Genomic DNA, 22,197 nt, shown 5'->3' on the forward strand with positions numbered 1-22,197 from the left:
ATACGCTCTCAGGGTACGATAATAGTGTACAGGTGTTTTGTTTTGATGGAAATGAAATTTCCCACCTTCACCAAAGCTCTCCCGAGTGCGTGCTAAAGTTGATTGTTGAATTAAATTCGAGTAACTGGCAGCAGTTACTGCTCTATCGACAAAGAATGCCTCAGTTAAGCTTTTGCTTAAAATGCCGCGCTGAACTATCACTCGTGCTAACTTACATATATATACAGGTATACAGGAACACTATGTAAGTTTACAGATGTTCAATAGGTGCAATTACATCGATAAGCTGCGCTATCAGATTCGAACGTGAACAGTTTTTGTCCAAGACTGTGTATCGTGTCCACATTATTCGAACCGTAATCTACAAAATGGGATTTTGTTCTATATATATATATATGCGCGTGCGTAGGTAGTAGTATATGTCTATGAATAGATAGTTGTCGTTAACGCGTCATTTCAAATATTCCAACAAGAAGATTCTGACCCGCTTATTTGGATGGTGGCAGTACGCAGTGTACGAGGTACCTTCCTGACCTAAAAAGGTTTTTGTGATTGCGGCTCGACACGAACGGCAAACTCTTACTACGGACATATGCCTTTGTGCAGAATTCGCACTGGCCAGTACGATTTACTTGAATATGGCAGCCATCCTGCTCTGTTTGATATGATACTTTGCAGGATCCAAAAGATGGCCGGACGGACATCGGTTAGGTGTCATGTCGGAAGAATGGCTTCGCTTGGACGGCTGTAGCTGTTACAGCAGCTACCGGTGATCTCCTTCGTTGTCTCGCTGCGTATTGAACGCGCGCAATGCACTCAACATCATAAAGCAATCACGGCTAGACTCCCTTCACACTCAGCCACCCTGACACTTTCGGCTGTTTCTATGAGAGCTTGTGAAACACAGTCTGTGTATAGAAATATGTATAGGAATATGTGTCCCCGAATATGAAGTATGGCAATATGCGCGAAAGAGGTCCAGCCAGGGTGATATCGATCACCAACCCCGCTCTAAGGCTTATGAGGAGGTCCGTTGAAGTTACAACACCACGACGCCAACGAGCGAAGTATTCGAAGGAAGACAAGCTTGCTTGCTGCTGCTGTTGTTATTGTCGCTGCTGTTGTGCATATAGGCACTATTTCGACTATCTGCTATTGAAGCCGTCGATTCTTGGAGGTAATGCAGCCGAAGAAATTCGGGATTTGCGGTTTCCTTTGGAGAACAGCACCGAAAGTGAGGCCTTATCCACGACAGAAGAAAGAAAGGACAAAATGAACCTCGAATCAGAAATAGGTAACTCCGATATGGAACAGACAATACACTGTTTTATGACAACAATGTTTACGCTATCAAGAGCACTGCTTAGCAGCGGGAGGTCTGCACTGCCGCTAAATCAGGCATACGAAGCTTTTGGTCTAGGCAAGACTGGCTACATACAAACGACGATAGACAAGCGTGACTGTCGCTCGGAAACTCATGGGCCGATTTACAGGACCAATCAGTTAATATCGTGTCCAGAACGATAATGCCTGATAGTGACATAAAAGTATAAAGCACTGTTTGTGGAATTGACCACTCTAAGGACCGCTATATAGCAGTAATTTGAATTATAATAGTAAAGGTTTCATCTATGTGATTAAACTGCCTATCCTATTCATCATCGAGCTAAATTTCTACGCTGTAAACCTATGCACATATTCACTAAAAACCTTTCTGACGACATTGAAGTATGAAGCCATAAACGTTACTGGACTGCTTTCGCTAGTGGTTCCCTCAAGTAATCAATTCTAATATTATATTGAATCATATAGAAATAATGTCCGTTTATTACAATCGGTCGTTTGTTCATGACACCGGCTCAACGATCGAAGTTCTATCCACGCGTTCACTATGAGACTAACTGTGCACTTCACTTTTCTCCTACATATAACACCAAACCATCGATTGAGAGAAGGCGCACGGTGGCTCTTGTGTGGCTGGATCTTGTAGTTTATACAAAGACGCGGTTTTGGTGGGCGAAGATCAAAGACAAGATTGGATTAGGTTCCCCCAGTTCTATCAAACGAAAGAAGACACCCTGCAGCCGTCGGCGGCAACAACAAGAAGACACAGGAAGCTACGCACGATGGCGTTATTTTACGCTACCGCCTAACTGTACTGCGATACAATCGCCGCTCACTCGATTTTGTGACGTTGTTTACAAAAAAAAAGTGTTGTGATTACTACAATCACGGCTGCTGCTGCGGATGCGTCTCCGCATTGCCCGAAGTTACTCAGTGACCATGGTTTCTACCGCGAAAGTGGTTGGCTCTGCTTCATCGCTGTTTGGTCTTCTACTCTTCTCGTAGCTAGTAGCAAGCAGCAGTCATAATAATAACTGACGTATTCTTTGAGATGCGGCCGTGTCTTAAGCGACTGAAAAATTCACGACTTCACGATTCGCTCGACGTAGCACCGATTGCCCCTCCGCCGGCCGACCGGCCGGCCGCTCCTCCTAGCGGAGATCGAATAAGAGAGGACGCGGGCAAAACGAAGACACCGAGAGTGTGAAAAAGTCACCGGACAAAAGGTGGAACGCTACGATGGCGCAGGAGCTCCCGCTTTCACCCAACGATGCCTTGACTTGGCGAGGTGACTGGGGACGAAACCTGGTAACAGTGCTATATCTACGTTCCAACACTTGTCATTTCTTTTTGTTAGCCTTCGTCCTTGTTTTCGAGGCAGACATAAGTACGTATTATCGACAATGAGGTTTTGTGGCGCCTTTCGAAGCACTCCCAACCGGCTACGCATTTCGGGGCGTTTAAGCATGGGGCAAAGTATATTGCTATCATTACTTGAATACTACTACTGCCGCCAGCCTACACGTCTATTTCGTAGTACCGTACGAGTATTGGTAATTCATGCACCGTGCGAATTCAGTGCACAGTGTACCTATGCGGTGCTACAGCGAAAGGGAATTAAGGATGGCCTGGACCTAGGCGTAACCGACCACTGGGACAAGCTGCCGGTTTTTGCTCTTATATATATATTCGCGGGCTAGTTGTTTCGCGTCGTAAAGCAAAACCTATTAGGCTCGTTTACTTATAGTGCAAGCGACGTTGACAAACGCACAGAACTTCGATCGAACAGGGTCTTGCTTGTTTCAAACCCATTAGCGAAATTTCAGAAGCATACACAGACCGCTCTCTAAGTACAGTCATTTAGTGCTGGTACGAAAATTAAGTATTCAAGCAGGTCTAAACAGGGCGCTAACATTTTTCACTATAGTATCAGTGCGTTGCAGGTGGTATTTTAGAGAACTTCGTGAATTCTTGTTACTGGTTTTGAAAATAATTATTCTCTTTTTAAATTAGGCCAACCTGAGGGAATAAGACAAGCAAATTTGGGTAAACCTATACAGACAGGGTGTCCTGTGTAACCTCACTGTATGTGATAAGTCTTGCGTTACGTAACGTTTCCTGGCACTTCCATTTCGGTAATCTTTAAATATCGAATACAGGCCGTATCATAAAGACCTTCACCGAAAGTAATTAACCGTTGATAATAGTGTTCCAGGGAATCATGTAGGTGCAACTGGAGTGCTTTTTTCGGTGTTTTCGAGTGTATTCGTTTGTCCTCGCGATGGCTCAGCTCGTAACGTACCTGCTTGCTAATTTACGTTGTGGCCTAGTTTCAAACCCGGGCATAGACACACGTTTCGTTACAACTTAACGGCGATACCGGACAAAAAAACTCGAAATACATAGGTGCCATCGTATTGCGGTCTATTATTAGTCCAAAAAGTCAATTCGTGATGAAAACCTGTGACTGTGCTAACTAACCGCGACAGTGAAATCGCAAAGCCCTTTTATTAAAGCAAACAAAAGTTTCGAATTATGGTTATCAAGTACAGTCTTGTCCTGAGTGAATTAGATACTATACATCGATTTGAATTAAGCCATCGTTTTCTCAGCTAGATCTGACGTTTCTTCTGAGGCAGTGTGTCATACAACAGAGTTTCTAGGTACGTTTGACCGTATGCCGACTGGAATTTGTAGCATTGTCCTTTTGTCCCATTTTACCATTTGGTTTGGTTCTACACTGCTTTTCTGTTGTTCTAGTTTTTCTGCGATCCGCGAATTTCTTCAACAGTTCTACCTCGATCGAAATATAGTCATCATTTCGGCTTTCTGGTTAAGGGAGACAGGATGAAAAGGTCTACCGTGCGACCTTTGCATTCTGCCCTAGTGGATTAGCCTTCTTGGACCACGTTGCTTGGAAGGGGCTAACGGTAGGTAGGCAGACAACGCTGTCTTGCAGAAATTCGGGCAGTCCAAGTACCCGAAGTGTTTCTCCCGTATAGCCAATAATTTGCCCAAAGATATGTATAGCTACTCGCACACATACAGATCCAAGAACAGACATCTCGGCAAGCTACCGACAGGCCGACAGCCTCTGTCGCTCTAGCGTGCCCTCTCGCCGCTGCGCCTGGCAACGCCGGCACAGTCACTATGAGAAGACACTCACTACGCTGCCGGTTGTCCCGATGACCAACGAACGAGTCAGCCAGCCAGAGCTGCAAAATCCAGAACATAATTCAGCAGCAGTCCATCAGGAACAGCTAGAGCCGGATGGCTAAACAGTCCCTTGTTCGTTCGTTCGTTCCGTCGTCCCTCTACGGGCGTGTGTGAACGAACAGTAGAAGAGGACGTTAGCGGAAAAGAGATGGAGCCGCTCCAAGACGCAACGGATTCCTGTGTATAGCTCACTTCCCCGCAGCCTTACCCCTCGCAAGGCTTCACAACGCTTCCCCCGTGGTAGACGAAGTGCTGTAGGGAAGAGAGCCAGTTAGCGGCGGAAAAAGGCGGAGAAAAGGGAGCACAGAAGAAGAGAAGAAGAAGCTGCCTGATGTAGTAATGGTTTTGGCGGCAGCAGTGCCGGTTGTGTACGGAGCGGCTGCATTGATCTAACTAGCAAACTGGGAGCGAGCAAGCGTTGGACCGAAGGACCGGCAGAGCTCGAAGAAGCTCTGGGCTTTTAGCCTGGAGCTGCTTTGGCCAAAGGCTTGCGGCGAAGCCAGCTGCTCGACTGTCCAGCCCGACTGTTGTCCGAAAGCCCGCCCTACCGCTCTGCGGCATACTGAGTCACACGGGCTGGGCGGTATAGCGTAAGTAGAGCCTACATAAGAGCTGAGGCATTGCACGGCAGCATAGCGCAGAGACGTCGTGTAGCAGCGCACTCACAAGCAGGCGTACACGCGCAGAGACTTTTTTTCTCTCCTTCTCAACCTCTCTCACACAGAAAGATCCGACACAGCCACATCAGCCGGCGGCACACATCATCGCACGCGTATTGTGCCGTGCGAGGAAGGCTTCCTGGTCCTCAGGGAGTAGTTCCTGGCCCAGAGAGCCCAGCGGCAACGGCAGTGGCCCCGGTCGGTCGGCCAATTCTAGCCTTAGCTAGCAGCAGGGCCGACGGGGTTTCAGCTTTGGGGGAGCCAACCAACTCTGGGGGATCGGCAGATAGGGACGCCTAGGGGAGTGTAGCTCGGGTCGGTTGCGAGGGGCCCTTGGGAACAGCGTTCGCTGGCTGCATCTACCGCTGCTGCTGCTGCCGCCGGCACCGCCATCGAGAGCTATCTAGCTGCAGCTGCGATGGAACTCTGTCCTTTTGGTAGGGGCAATCGTATCGAGGACCTTGAGTAGGCTTCGGGCCAATGGCCACTGCGAATCGGACAGTGAAGGAGACAATGTACTATGCTGCTCACCCCGAGCGAGAAGGTGCTAAGAGCATAGAACAGAAAGAGAACAAGCGAGACAGGCAAAGCTTAAAGACGCACAGATTATATGGAAGCTCTGAGCCGAAAACGATGAGGCCAAGCAACGCTAATAAAGGTTGGCTTTTAGCATGTGTGCAAGTGTATAGAGGACGTTTGCATTCATCTATCCTATGCATGTACATCGACCAGAAAGTCATGGCTACAATCATCATTGTAACGCTTAGCTGCAGACGCAACTGTTTCCATAGCGTTCACTCTACACTACATATAAAGGTACCCTTAGAACTATCGTCAGTAGACTGTCCAGCAGTCATAACAGATACTTCCACACTGACTGTAATATAGGTATTCAAATGCAGGAGTGGGACACTCGTGTGATTTGAACTAAAGCATAACAGCAGAGGCAATCTGTAAGAATGGTAAGAATGTATGAAATAAGTACACTTTGTAGTATTTAAAATTCGGCCAGACTCTAATCAAGGGAGCCTGCGCTGGCAGACTCAAAGACACACAAAGCTGATGTGAGGAGCAATTTCTAAGCAGTCCATATTATGGCTGGGTCGTTTCTGTGTTGCCTTTGTTTTCTGTCTTACTCTGTGTTGAAGTTGCAGTCGAGGAGGGCGTCTATTCGGTGCCATCAGCCGAGGACTCGTCCGAGAAGATGGTGGTATCCGTGTCTGCTGGGGATCTCGTTCTGTTCGAATCCGACCAAGATGAGAATAGTGAGTACTATATGTTAAAATTTAGCCTCATCTTGCTATATACATAATGAGCGAGTCGGGGTCCAGCGCTGCTGTGCTTGACATTGGCCTGACGATTATATATATATATGCAATGTTTATTACTGAAGCAAACCTGTTTTCCGGATGCCTTTTTTACTGAAAGATAGTATATTAGGAATACCTGAGTCATATCAGAGTGGCACCCGCAAATTTTTCGAGTACCATTTTGACATCTGCTGTGCCTTTGTGTGCGTCGACAAGTACTAGACCTACATGCTCAGGATGTTGTATTTGGAGATGATGATAATAATAATGATGCATGTAACCGATATTTTTTTCCTAAGATAGCGTACATGAAGGCACCTAATTCTAATGTGGCCCGCAGCGGGTCGTGATTTAAGCCTACAACTAGGACTTTCTTAGCATTTCTCATATCTTATGCTATTATATCATGCACTATGTAAATGCTTGAGATAATAGCTTTAAATGATTGAAGTTTGCAGTCCGTTGTACAAACAGCTCATCTATATTGGCTAATTTTATTTTTTGATGTCCTTATCTCTGTATCTCCTAACTGGAAGGACGCACTCTGCCGGGAAGTTGCAGTCGAGAACACACGTTTTCAAGCAGAACCTCATAACATTTGTCGACTATATTGAAATAACTATCCATATAAGATTCAATCCCTGCAAGATCTCATACTAGCAATGTAGAGGGCTAACAGTCTCGTTCATAGGCGTAAACCGTTTCAAGCTTATCTTACCACGTCTCGTTATTAGGGTTGTCGTTGGCGGCATCTGAAAATTAGGCGGTCAACATTTGTTCAATCTCTTTAATGTTGTTGATGGTAACAACGAGTATATTATCTCAGAATATTTATAACGACATTATACATGGTCGTTACAATATCCATCTATTTAATACCATTGCTTTGCCTTAGCGATTTCTAGACGCCACGAACGTCGCGGAATAGGGCAAACTTGTACGTTCTCGCTATAATTTACAATCGAACAGAGGGAAATTTTAATTCGGTTTAACATGACGCGTCTTATATAAAAGTCCAGCTGACTGAAACAGTCCGCTCTGTGGGAAGCAGTTCGATGGCGTCGCCCACCATTTGTACGTGCAAATTGTTCAAGTTGCCTAACTTGGTTATTTCTTTCTCTCAACTTACTTCCTTCGTTCTCCTGCATGTGCTAAATAATAAAAATAACTAAAAACTTAGCTCCCATCTACTGTTATGAACGCCCCAGACCGATTGAAACAAAGAAGCCGATTCCTCTTCACACTATGGAACCATACTGACTGCGCGCTTTTTGCATCGGTACTCGGCGCCTTCGATGCTGAGTACGTGAGCGACGTCGACCGACCGATGGATAGTGTTTTGCTAAAACAGTGTTACAGGAGACAAAAAACAAGAATAATACAGCGCGTTTCTCCGCTTGAGAAGAAGTCGACGAAAATTGATTTTTATCAAATGTCAATTTTTGGGTTTTTGTTTGACTGTTACCGTGGTGCGGCGCTGCTCACAGAACACGTCGAAGAATAACAATGTTTGTCGGCTCTCCCTTCACCGCTGTTTTTCTCTCAGTCGTTCGCCAAAGATCAGCGCACGAACTGTAGTCACACAACGCAGCTTCGCTCAACCCCAACACAATAGAAGACAAACAGATCCACAAGTACACGCAACCCGCTTGACGTAAATGAGTAGACGGCAGCCGGCGCAAGGCCGAAGTATGAAAGAAGGAAGCAGCAGTAAAACGATAAGGGCATCATACGTATACCAAAGTCCGCGTAACCCTTCGCAGCTACAAGTTTATGTCGGATATGCAATGTATGCTTTAGCGGTATCTTCATCCTGAATCACAGCCAACTTTGCCGCCGATTTATGGGAGATATTCATATGAAAGATAATGCGAGAGGACGCAGACGTGCGATTGAAATTGCTTGAAAATTTTAGTAAAATGATTGACCTTACAAGCAATAGTGCAGTAAAACCTCTAATAACTAAATTACAAGATTTGAATTCACCAGATCGTATTACGTGTCCTTTGAAGAAAAAAAGAAACAGTTATAGTACGACTTCTATTGGTGGAACTCTTTCCGGACCTGCTCCCTTTCCGGTGTTAGGACAGAACAAGGTCATAAAAGCCTCCTTAAAGCTGGCAAACTCCAAACATGAACTCAGCTTAGCAATGAAAAGAGAAGGAGGACTGAAGAGAAGTGGGAAAATGACCTGAGGGGTCAAAAAAGATTGGCTCTGAGGACCAAAGAGGCGAACTATGAGATGCTAAAGAAAAAGCGTTTTTCTGACAATCAGGCTGCACTGCCAGCAACGGAACTGCAGCCACAGGCTGTGGTCGTCGTAGGAATAGAAAAACAACTAGCAGCTGTAGGTTCAGCAACTGCGGTAATGCCTGTCACTGAGAATAAACTTCTTCTCGTCTTACCACTTTTTGAAAGAGAAATAAGAGAGTTTGCAGTGGATGCCCGTTGCGACGGTACGAAGTGTCAATGTGGACCGTAAAGACCTTTCTTACAGCAACTAGGCCGGTGGCTGGGGCGGCTGGTTGACTGACTGGTTCGCCAATATATTCGGCGCGTCGTTCGTTTGGGGGCGTGGACAGGTGCAATAGGGGGGGAGAGGGAGGGGAAGGGGCGAGAGGGAGAAAGAGGCAAGGAAAAAAGTGGCCGGCTAGGTCGTTCACGAGTTCATCCCAGCAAGGCTTTTCGAGTGCATTAGCATTGGTCAAGAATGCAGCGATGCTGCTTTGTGTGCGGGCTGCGAGCCCATTTGGCAGAAGGACTGGCGTTGTCCACGCAGTTGCCATCGCTGGCCACCGCTCAGTCAGTTCTGTTAGACGTTCTCAGGTTATTATTCGGTTTGTGCATTGCGTTTCACTGGGCGTGCCTACGCCTTTCAGAGGTGCTGAGTCGCTAAGGGCTCGATACGCTGCACTTTGAGCCGCTGAGTGGTCTGCGTCGGCCAACGAGTGCAAGTCAGAAAGCCTGCCAGCCATCTAGCTAAGTCTATCTACGTAAGTGAGGTCCAGTGCGGTGTCGTATGTAAAAAGATCTGCTTAGTTAGAGCGAACAGAGCTGACTGGATGACACAGACGCTCGTTTTCGCAAGCCGTGCGATAGGAAGGACCGTACGGAAAGTCCTGAGGCAGTGGTTGTCAACCAGGGCGGCTAGGTGTAGTCGAGTATACACTGGGAAATGCAGTAACTCAGGAAGACGAGTCATGGACGTCGAAGGGCCTCGGGAGGGCCGGGTTAAGCAGCGACGAAAAGAACGGCAAGACCGAGCCTCCAGGCAGCATTCTACCTAGAGGCTTGTCTGAAATTAGGCGAGTTGCCTTACGTTTGCAGGCTCCCAAGAGGCACTAGGGCCGTGGTGCGTCCAACCAGGCGCTGTCCAACCGCTGCCGCCGTGCCTTATCGTCTATGCCAGCATGAATACGCCAAACGGCCACCGGGGTCCAGAAGGCTGGCTGGCAAGTAAACTTTTTGACAGCGGAGCCCGAGCAGTTGATTTACTTTTTCATGATGCATAACTGCTGGCCTTCAGCCCAACATTGCAAGTGCCGAACATACAGCTACACGCACATCCACCGCACGCACAAGTGTAGGCACTATACCGCTAAAAGCGCGAAAAAAAAAGAGAGCCAGCGACGATCGTTGCTGCTGCTATTGCCGCTGCAGAAACAGCAGCAAAGTGGGGTTGACCTCCGGGAAAAGCAATTTGCGATAGTGAGCTACTCGATGACGAAAATAGGCGCTGTCCGGAGCGATCTGCGGACGATGCAGGTCATATGGCGGCCTTATCCAACTTGCGTCTACATGCCACGATTTCTGACCCACAGTGATGACGGCGACCTCTGAAGCTCCACAGCGCACATTATGTCGGCTTTCGACAGTGATGCCAGCAGCTTCACACGCGTTTGCTATCGTACTCCGTATGTGGGCTACTGAACAGCAGCAGTAACAATATAGGTCTGCATGTCTGTTGACGATCCCGTATCTCGCATGTTTTTAGTTATTCAACACAACATAGGGCTCTATAAACGCTCCTCCAGGGCTCCGGGCAACAGCATCTAATACCTATTCTTTTTTTTGTAAATCAGCTGACATAATTGCAAGGTTCTTCTTCAGCACGTCGCGATAGCAGAGAGCTGCAAGATTGATTTCGATACCCGTCGTCATACACTTTTTTCAAGACAGCCTGTTAGTCAATCAGGGTATCATCTATTCCATATCCTTAGGATGTATATTGTTCATTCGTATGCGATTTGCCGCTTGCATCTTGTCTTCCCTGGTGCTGTATAGGCGTTATAATATTGAGCAGCCCGATCTTTGAAAAACTTTGCAGACCTCTCTGACTGTACGTAGCGCCCTTGCGTACGTCGATTTTCAAGTTCATTCCTCTGAGACCTCTAGCTCGAATGAGCACAGCAGCGTCGATAAGCTGCTTTCGGTATTGCTCGCCTTGGGACTACGAATCTCAAGAGAGTCTACAGAATATTCTATGAGCAAAGTATCTGAAGATGGCAAACTTTGCCTGGCGCGTCGAATTTTCCGTCTTACTTCTTTCATGAACGTTACGTCCAATCTACGTAATGACCAGCAATACTTACTGAAGTTATACCTACCATTTAACTGCATCATGCGATGAGCATATATCAGGGACAACATCTAAATTTAACCTTTTCACAATCACAATTAAGCTAACCTTAATCTATTCACAGAGAAAACTCTACATAAGGAGACACCGTCACCCGGACGCACAGCGGCGTATACATATATGTATATATACAAGTAGGCGAAGATACCTGTAAGAACATTTTCATTTATTTGGTTGTACTGAGTGTATATATTGAAGTGACCTGACGGATTTGACATGATTGGGCATTAAATTGTTGACGGAATCCATTAAGTAAACATCCGCTCGTTAGTCGTCCTATTCGTAATAGCGGCTTCTATTTCCTCCTTCTGACTATGACGAAGCAGGACAAAGATGGAGCGATCTAACAATCCAATTTAATTTTCTGAAATATTGCTAAACAGAGCCTTGTCTTACAAAATAAGCGAAAGTTAGGATACGAGAAATTTAAAAATAACGACAGAGACACCGCGTATACCACGAGTTCATTAACTTTTGTTTTTAACCATGGTGAGGCTTTTTCTGATTGGACTTGAAGCTTGTTAGCGATTCAGAAGGTGAATCAATGATGTGAATGTCACTATGGAACAAACTTCTTTCTGATAATTCTTCTAAACCCAATGTGTGATGCGTTCGACCATGTCGTGTTCTCCGAAACGTATCTATGTACGTGTAAGACTAACTCTATTCGAGCAGGATGTCGTGCATGGGTCGGATAATAGCACTACCGACGACAGAAAATTACGTGTATATAAATGCGTTAGCTAGATTTGGGTCGGGTCAAAACAAAAGTTATTTTACGAGATCCTGATTTTTTTTGACAGGGCGCAGACAGGTGAGTTTATCTGTACTTCTTTCTGCCTTTCTGTTAGAAGGAAGTAAGTAAGTACTCGTTGTCTAGCTGTGTCTATAGATACATGCAGATATTTTACTATATAGCTTATATATTTCGTTGTTGTTGCTCGCAACTTTTTTGTTTCCGCCTATTGCCTAGCGTCATACGTATAACTTCGGCACGCATTCACACGCTGCTCATTCGCTATCTCATGGCTACGCTTTCGGCCCATTTTGCTGTAAACAGCTGTCGTGGTGGTGGTGGTGTTGTTGTTGCTGCTGCTAGCGCCCCACCTTAAGCCGTCTACGTCCAGTGACTTCGTCTTGTCGTCAAATATCGTTTTCTTGCTGAGATCCATCGATCCATCATTGTACAATCAATCGCTCGAAGGCCGCGGGTCCACCCGCCAATGGCCTGCCTTGCGTCGTCGTTCTTGACGTGACTTGACGGTGACTATCGATCGCTCACCGCATACAAAATATGGTACCACGCGTCTCGTCGCCACAATAACCGCCAACGGTCAGTTGTTTCCGCTTGTCTGTGTATGGAGGCGAACATGCATTCACTGACTTGTCGACTGATAGGAATTATCAAGGCAGTGGCAGTGGTAATAGCGACACGGGGCAGGGCCCGTATGCCGCAAGTCCAAAGGAACGGCACGAAGGAGGCAAACGCAGAATTCAATCCAACCAAATATCCAGCACGTAGACGGACTTAGAGCCAGCTGTACTGATCGGCTCCAGGCTTTCCGTTCCTACGGGTAAATTACAGTAGTCTCGCATTACGCGCTCTTATCCTCATTGTCGTGTGCGTGCGTACGTACGTACGTACGTACGTGCGTGCGCTCGTATATGTATATTTTCAAATAAATAAATAAATAATGAGACATGGTCAATGTAACTATCGTGAGCAACTCACAAAGTAATTCGTCAGCACACGCATGCACATATGAAACTGCTCACAAACAAGCGCGCTCAAGCACAGCTAGCTATAATGAGCAGTGGTCACGTGCAGGAGAGACAAAGATTCGATTTGTAATTGATTTCGTGAGCGTTCGCTCAGGCCGTCATGAATAGGCTGTTTTGTTAGCGGCAGGTTTCGAGATGACAGAGTATGCGTGATGCGTGCAGATTTATTTGAATCGTTGAAAAAGCGCGAGCTCGTTAGCCGGGATGTGAGCATGAATGAAGCAAGAAAGGACAAAGGCCACAACAGCCGACGGCCAAACCGGCACTTAAGCGCTAAGGCAGACGAGCAAAAACGTCACTGCGGTCGACTGCATACGTGCAAGCCTGAACCGTGTTAACGAATATTTTGTGTTGCCGACTGCTATAGGCACTATCGGGAACAAAATATGGCTTCTCGTCTTGGCAAAACCATCAGTTTGGCTTGCGATGTTTTCTGTCGAATTCCTATGATTGCTCATGGTTAATTTTCTATCAGACACAATCCTATAGGTTCGTTAATGATTTACGTTTGGCGAATGTAGTTCGCTGGGGCGGAACAATGGCCGATGTCGTGTGACGACAGTAACATTGGCCCAAATAATGGGCAACTTCAGCAATTTAATAAACCGCGACAGGGACCTTCCAACTTAATTCGTATGATCTTATATTTATAATATTGCTTTTCAGCGATTAAAGATTTAAATTGACTTCAACGAATTTAATGAAACCCACACAATGATCTAGATGCTAGGGAAACAGCCGATTTTCGCCTATTTAAGTTTATGTAGAATTCTATACGTAGGATATGAGTTTCGATAAACTAGACAGTACTACTATTGGCACATTTGATACCTTCGTTTTAACAGATTCTAAGACCTCTTCGTCATCGTTACCTACAGCAGCTTGTCGAGTTGCCAACCGGTACCGGTTATATAAATATTAGTGGCAAACGACTGCTGGATATAATGTGGTGTCTCTCTATCGCACTTCAGTCGACTGAGGGACACAAATGGTTTATGGAAAGCAAATCCGCGTCTGATTATTTGGACCGTTGAACACGGTCGTTAGAATGAAAGCAGACGAACTTACATAAAATAGACACGTACCGCCTATATATATATATATATATATATATATAGACATGACGGTATTTGAGATGACTTATCGATTATAGATAAATAATTCTATAGAAACTACGTAATTGTGCTACTCCCGCCAGTAATAATAATTGTTCATATGCTAATTTCGACAATTGTTCGTTTGCTTCTGCTAAAGTAGCCAGATCCTAAGTCCTGAACTAGGACACTGCATAACCTGTTCGCTATACCAATCGAAAGAAGGTTATAATCTAATGAACACGCGCTACATGCCAATTCACCGAAATGTTAATTGTATGTTGGATCGGTAGTACCATAACGAAGTTTTATAGATTGAGCGAACTTTCAGTTTTGTCCACAAAGCTAAACTATCTCATCTTTCCGAACGGCAAATGAGACGATAAATCGGTACGAAAAAAATACAAAAAGTTGAAGAGGAATATATGAAGTTTTATAGGGTTCCAGGCGTCGTGCTTTTGTGTGATAGTGAAGACAGAGAGGCAACCTTGTGCCTACTCGAATGGCTCACTCGAATTGGCTCTACAGTTGCATGATAACTAATGTATATTCGCGGGGACCTTGTGACACCGGACATGTCTTCAGGTCTCTAAAAATCAACAGCTTTAAAGTATTCTGATCCTGTTAATTTGCGACAAATCATTACTTTTTTTATTATATATATATATATATATATAGTTAACAATTGATATAGCCTGAACCGTCTTGACTATACCCTACCGTACTTCCATGTCTGTTTCTCGTTTTGCTTTGGAGTTGGCAGATTGCCGACCTGCCGGGCGTCCTTTCGCCGATACCTAGCTTGTGCTGACAATACGCGTGAAGCTGTGATCACGTTTACCGCACACATCAGCGTGGCCGAGCATCTTGTAGTATTGCTATGTCCTGGACTTCCAACAATTATCGGCACCAGCCGCACTGCTTCTGTATATCGGTACTGTTCTCTAGAATCATTCAACCCGACCGACCGATTGCTCGTTCGCTCGCTCCATAGCTTATTGCACTGAGGGACAAATCAGCATTGTGAGCGTCCCAGCAGTGGGAAGCATATTTCTGTCACCATAGCGCCGGTGTAGCTGGAGTGATCAATCGTGATGGCCACTACTAAGCGTAGAGACGAGTTTGTTCGTCGGTAGCCGCTTGCTTCGCTAGTAGATGGTAACTAACCGATCTGAAGCTTGGTGAAAAGGCAGCTTGCCATATGAGCTAACCGTGGTGAGGCAACACGGTCTGACCAAACAGACTTTTTTTTCGACAATTCCTGCTGCTCTAGCAGCAGAAGCATTCCGTACATTCCCTGCTTCCCGGCTCACTTCTGCTGCCATTATCGTGGCAGCTAATCGCTTGTCATTGTTATGCAGTCGATACCGAGAGTGCTATCTTCTAAATTACGTCTAACCTTGGCACGCCGCAACGCACACGCCTGTAACAAGCCTATCGCATCTGTGCCTGAGCGCACATTGATCGACGGACGAGCGGATGATAGTACACGTAGACTGAGGAGGAACGCTGCGGGATGAAGGAGGCACGCTTCAATCTAAACATATTAGACCTTTTCGAGGCACGGCATCACACCGCGCCTTCCATTGGTTACATTGGTCCTTACCTGCGCAGCCTTTGATTAGCTTTTCGATGCTGTGGTCTTTTTACACTCAGATAACGATTAAATTGTTTTCATTAGGTCGAGAGATTTTTAACGAATTTACTGGACGAATATTTATTAAGTTATCTAGTTCTTCGATAAAGGTTAAGAAAACAAGATCGAGGCTTATCATATTTGTTTCTTGCGCCAAATATTTAAAAGCCATACTTCAACTATGTTCTATTCGGGGGAGATTGTTTTCCCACATACAGACTTTCGACCTTTCTCTAATGACCAGTTGCTATTTAAAGACGCAAACCTATCTAGACTAGTCCTAGGATACCGCAAGATCAGAAACACGAACATTGACGTTTTGCAGCTTACGAACGCGACGAGCTGGGATACATACAGATATATTATGGATGCATCGAATATTTGCACTAAGCAACAAGCTGCTAAAGGGGCTATGGTGAAAGCGTTAACGTACTTAAAAGCATCCGTTCCCCATTTGTGCATGACTAAGAATCGATGGCGGCGGCGGCGGCGGCGGCGTGGTGCTGCGACGCTTTCGGGGCGCGCAGGCCGCCTGACGGCCGACAAACCATCGAGCGGCTGAAGCGGCCCCAACAGCGCCACAATTTTCCATAAGACGTCTTCGTGTGCTGCACATATTCGACCTCTATGGAGACCTTTGTCTAAAAATACATTGCTATTTGCTGCTTATTGCCGCAGAAAACAAAAACGAAAATGCTCACGTTGTTCCCATAGTTCTTGTCAAAATTTAGACCGAGCATTTCATCAGCTAGTGGAGTTGCTCCGCTTGCTCCCGGACCGCTTCTTTTAACCTCAATGATATTCAGCTGCTGACGTCGACGCATTTCTGTCGTGACGTCCGTCAGCACTGCCCGAACGATGAGTCGGAGCACTGGCACAATGCGCAACCGTTTTTCTATTTTTGTGTTATGTTGTCTAAGTTGTTTAAGTAAAGTTATTCTCAAGAGTTACGACGGGATTCTCAAAATTCACTCTGAGTCTGCCATCCGTAAGACCATTTATAGGTATTTTCTCGTTTGCTTTAAGTAGATGGCTCATGTTAATTTGTTTGATGTGAAAAAAATGTAAGAGCAGCTTTTACAGAAATAAGCATATCTATAATTTCACAGTTCGAAGGGTGTTTATCGTACAAGAAAGTTGTTTATAACTAGCGCACAGTGGTCTCAGCGGAGTAAAATCCAGCAGTCCAGTCTGAGCCCCACACTGGTCGACTCGCTCTGGATAGACATTGCTTCGCTGACCCCAATGGTGTGTAAAAACCCTCTTGAAGAAACAAATCCACATAAATTATGTGGCAGTTCGGTGAAATAAAAAATTTAAGGTAACTTGAAAAGTTCAGATATATACGATTCGACGCTGGTTAGTACGACATCAATAAGTTCCTGGTACTGAAACCTCGCTACGTTTTACTTCTCCCAGCATTCGTAAATTTCTTGCACGGGGCATTAAGTATGTCAAATTACCAGCAATGTGTATGTCAACGAAAATTAAAGATATCTTTAACCTAGCATAGAGAGTCCAATACAAAAGAAAAAACCGTTTGCTTTCTGTCAAAAAAAAAATACATATAATTTTGTTCGTCTTAAACTAATTAACTTGTTGCATTTTTCATTAACATCTCGCGCTCAGCCCTGAATTAATACGCTTGTAAAGCTTAATGAAATACAAATTTATCCAGTTCCGTAAACCACACAATGGTCGATGCGGCTTTGTACTTACAAAGTTGTCCACGAAGTATATATTTACAAACTGTCTCAAGAAAACATACTTTTTTTTTTTACATTAGTAATCAACGTCTTAAAATTAAGTTTGTCAAACGAACTCAACTTCTGATCTACAGAAGACTCCTCGGCGTGCATTGCGGCGCATTTTCTCCAACTTCTATGAGTCTGTATTGTTCAGGTTTCACAGTTAAACGGCTAAAACGTCCTCAAGTAGCTTGCTAGAGTACACTAGATACACTTAGACACTGTTCTATCGCTGGAGCTGGCATTATTGGAGTTGCTTCATGGATAGTCCTGCAGCGAAAATGACAGCAGGTGAGTGGGGTCTGGCAGTAAGTCTTGCCATAGAAGTAGCAGCGGTTGCTGATGCTGCAGAGCTTCTATGATGTCTTGTTCGTCACTGGCCCAGCCTCTCTCGTTTGCGGAGGTCCTTTGGGAACTCACTGGGTACGAGATATCCGTCGTGCCTTCAGAGGCAATACTGCTCGAAAACTCACAGCATCAAAATACAACCGTACGATGGTTTCAAGCGGTGGCATCATTGGAAGAGTCCAGTGAAGGTGCACGGTCTCCTGGATATTGGTATGGGATAAGATACCGACTCCATCAGCAGCTCACAAAAGCGCTCACATTTCTTTTTATGATCCCAAATCATACTGCCAGCTATTTTCGTTACGGTGGTCGACACGTGAACAACTTAAGTTACCGTTTGTGCTCATCCATATGAGATGCTCAATCTTACATTTTATTTTGCCATTGTTGTCAAGTGGAACTTACGTATTAAACAATGTTTAGTTTGAACTAATGTCTCCAATTACTTTGATAGGGAGTATTATTTAATAAAATATGGAAACTTCATCATAGTGCACGATAATACATGAAATATTTGCGTAACGGAATCTACGAAATTATCGACAGGCGAAACGAGCATACATCCCGGCACGGACGGCCGCGTTCAAAATAAAAATGTGTTTAATTGAAATAAAATACCTTTAGATCTCTATTATTAGTATTATTAATATCTTTCATAGGATAGTCATGCGTGGATGAAGAGGTTTAGAAAACATCTTTTTTTTTTTCTGGGTTACGACTACGCCCGTCCAGTATTCGTGTCTGCTAAGGTCGACGATTGCACTTAGTAGAAATGTTCATTTGTTTCAAATATATAGATGGCTTAACGATACCCTCTCGAAAAATCAACAATCTCTTCCCAGGCTGTGCCTGCCTACCTTTAGAGTCATATGTCCATTAATCTATTTTTATTCTACAAAGTGTGTGTTTCCTGCTATTTAACATCTTACTCACGGCCTATTTTTGCCGTAGCAAAACTTTCTAGTTTCCTCGCTTTTTAGTAATAGAACTAAATAAAAAGATGTGATTTCCGACAATTATTTAAATACATACGTTTACTTGTACGTACAAAAACGTATTACTCAGAGGCTAGATCGTATTAGGCGTAGTTCCACCGGCCGATTAATAGCTGGTATACTTCTTCGCTTTTAACTGACGTATAGAGAGATCTACACTGACTGCATCGTATTGAAAATAGTCTATGTAGATTTGCCTGTCAGCGTAGAATCCACTACCTAATGTTAGACATAGATGCTTTGGTTAATCGTCTTCTTTGTACAACGATTCTACACAAATGCACCCACAAGTAGATTTTTCCTCTGTAACAAGGCTCCACAAAAACCCAATTCGTTGAGCTGTACCTTATTCATGGTTTCAAACGACAGTAATATAATTAATGCTATAGTAGATTGTTATAGACCGTACCCCAATGCGCAAGGCCCACTAACGCGATTTTATATTGCAGACTCAAATGCGTCCCTTCGCGGCGCCTCGGTTTGTCTTCGCGGCCCCTCCGGTACCATCGAGGCACCTATTGGCCCCTTGTCCTCGATTGGGGGTGCAGGTTGCCTCACGTCGGCGCCCTCCGTCAAATGCGATTCGTGCGGCCTGCTCTGTGACAACCTGGATGACTTCATCGAACATCAGAACACCGAGTGCAGAAACGGTTAGTACGTAAAAAACAAACTTGGTTTATTTTAAAATTGTTAAAAAAAACTGCGCCTCAAGTTTAACAGTGAAGCCTGTGGCTTTTGAGTGTAACACGTTCTAGTGTTCTAGCCATGCTGTACGTGTATCGCCCAAGCTGCCCTCCAACAGATTAGTGGACAGACACTGGTGTTCTCGTTAGAGGATTAATATGGCTTAAACAAATACAAACCATATATCTGACGAATATTATTCCTTATTGATGTCGCTGAAGCACATTACTGTTCAATTTAATAGCGGCACATATGTTTTACGCATTTACGGTATGGTTAGTATTTGATGATGCTCACTTCTACCAATGACCGTTATATCCAAAAATATTTCTTGCACTTATGTCTTGACAGCATCTCTGCGATTTTCTTGCATTCGCCCATCCTTGCCGTTGTGACAAGCCGAACGATGCGGCTTCTCATAGTCGAGAGGCATGTCTCTTCCATCGACGCCTTATGGGTCGCGGTGGATTGAACAGCCCAGCTCAATCGGCCGCATTCGAACTAATGCACGGGGCACGACCATCGCCAGCAGCTGCAGTAACGGTAGCAGCCGCGGCATCTGACTATCGTTCCTGTAGGGAATCTAGCTGAGTTGCGCCTGGTTGTGGACGGACGCATGCTAAGCTAGCACTGCCGCTGCTACCGAGGCCACTCGGATGTGCCTGTTCCGCCCTGCAGGGCTCTAGGGATTCGTTCCCTTGGACCAGCCTCCCTTCAGCCTCTCGTCCCGTACCCCGTCTCTCGTTGCGTTTTTTCACTCTCTTCTATGCTGGACAGCGTGAGAGAATGCGAGAGAAAGAAAGAGAAAAAGAGAATAGGTTCCCATTTCCCGTCCAGTCTCCGTCTCCCAGTCACCCTCCCTTCGGGGACGTTGACTGGGTCTAGCGGGGCAGTCAGTCTCTAGGGAAATGATTTAATATGTAACATTTTGCTAACTTCGCTGCTGCTGTACAGTGGAGACTGCTGTGGTACGAGTCTCAGCAGCGAGTGGCTGGCGACCTAGGGCGTCTCCCGTTGCCTAGTGCTTGGCTCGCCACCACGGATATTGGCGTGCGGCCGAAGTCGCCCACTCTCTTACTCGCTGTCGGCGTCGTCGTCATCGTTGTCGATGTCTGCTTTTTCTCTCTCCATCCATTTCGCTGCCAACGTCCTCACCCAGCTTTTGGTTTATAGCTGCGGCAATGGCAGCAGCAGTGAAACGTACGATGAAACGAGAGCCAAACGACAAGGGACTTTCACGGCCATTTCCTCTTGGAAATTTGCTAACGTTTATTGGTTAAGCTAAAAATTGAGGTGGTGGCAGTGGTCTTGTCCTGATCCCGCCTACCCAACATCCCCTTCATCGTCCCGTCAGCAGCCTTAGCCACTCACCTGACTGGCATGGCCAGTTGACTACTCTGTCCATAGCTATCCAGCCAGTCGGCCAGTCAGATACCTGGATAGCCAGACTGCTCCAGCTGACTGGTGCTACTAAGACTAAACGCGTGAGGCAGAGGTGGTCCCTTGAGTCTCTGACAGGTGGAAGGATGCTCTCCTGAAACTGGCTTCCCCGTCCAGCGACTTCGCTGGCTCCGACCGGGTAACTGAGGTCGGGCCGTCTGACGGACCGGCCAGCTCAGGGGGGAAAACTTCAGGGAAATCACTTTGAACGGACAAGCGGACGAACAAACGCTAGGTAGGCGGACAAGGTCTAGCCGTTGGACGTCGGCCTTTGCTTCTCACTTTGCCACGACCTCCAGAGCTCTAAAGATCTTCTACCATGGGGAACGGCCAGTTGGCCGGCCTAGTGGACGGACCAGCGAAGCCCTCTAAGGGGCTGCGGAACTTAATCATCTTTGAGCAGCCTTAGTGCCCTCAGACCCTCGAAATGGCAGCTCAGGGGAAGGGCAGCGCCTGCGGCGAAGCAGCGGCAGTAGCAGCAGCAGATGAAGAGCGGACGGAAAACGAACCGATTGAACGGGATGGGAAGGTGCGAGGAGACGCACGCTTTGCATCGGTGGGCGTGCTTTTCGACGCGTGCATCCTCACTTTACCGTACGGGATGCCTCGGACGTTGGCTGAACAACCAGCCTCGCTCACTTACTCGAGCATATTCGACTGCATTACACTCGTGAGCTTTCATGGTCCATGCCACAGTTACGCTCAGGATTGACCTATGCTTTAAGGCCACGACTGCTTCTTGCTTGGGGTTCAGTGGTGCAATGAGTAAAAACTTTGATATCGAAACTAAAGTCCCAAGAGCAGTCTGTTGGCTGTTGACTGCCTTCCACTGGTTTTCCATTCACCCCATACTCTCCAGACGCGGACAGGCCTAACCGTCCACGAGTCTCCGCCACTACCGTAGATGCGGAACCGATCGTCCATCCACCCGATTCGTCCATCCCGTAAACACTGCCACATATCATCATCCTCATACGAGCTGGCACACCTCACGATCGACGACGGCAACGAAGAAGAGGACATATATACACTCACAGTGATGATACATGTGATAGACATGGATGGCGCCGCTGCTTGAAGCGCTTCCGTGCTCACCTGCTACACCACACTGCTCAGGCTCGTATTCCTTTCCGCGTTAAAATAATATATATATATGTATATATATATATGCTATATATATATATATATATATATGAGAAGGGGTAGTCGAACATCCGGCGAATAGTTCCTTTCTAGTTGATATAACCATAGGCCGTTATAGCTAACACGCCACAGGCAGTGGAGCGGCAGCTGCATCCCCAC

General features: G+C 45.8%; 1 protein-coding gene across 4 annotated transcripts in view; it reads left to right on the top strand.

Annotated features, from left to right (window-relative positions):
• The window catches only part of L (zinc finger protein Lobe), a 172,525-nt gene that overhangs the window by 5,292 nt on the left and 145,036 nt on the right, over positions 1–22,197 (top strand). For 2 of the 4 annotated variants that reach the window (XM_086986900.1, XM_022803180.2), the window contains exons 2-3: positions 6,368–6,484; positions 19,221–19,421. In XM_086986900.1, coding sequence (XP_086843026.1) covers positions 6,368–6,484; positions 19,221–19,421 — 318 coding nt within the window. The remainder of the gene's footprint in view (positions 1–6,367; positions 6,485–19,220; positions 19,422–22,197) is intronic. The other 2 variants (XM_022803181.2, XM_022803182.2) reach the window with 2 other exon arrangements.

The sequence above is a fragment of the Varroa destructor genome, unplaced genomic scaffold (assembly GCF_002443255.2).
Source record: "Varroa destructor unplaced genomic scaffold, Vdes_3.0 BEIS01000004.1, whole genome shotgun sequence".
Taxonomy (NCBI): Eukaryota; Metazoa; Arthropoda; class Arachnida; order Mesostigmata; family Varroidae; genus Varroa; species Varroa destructor.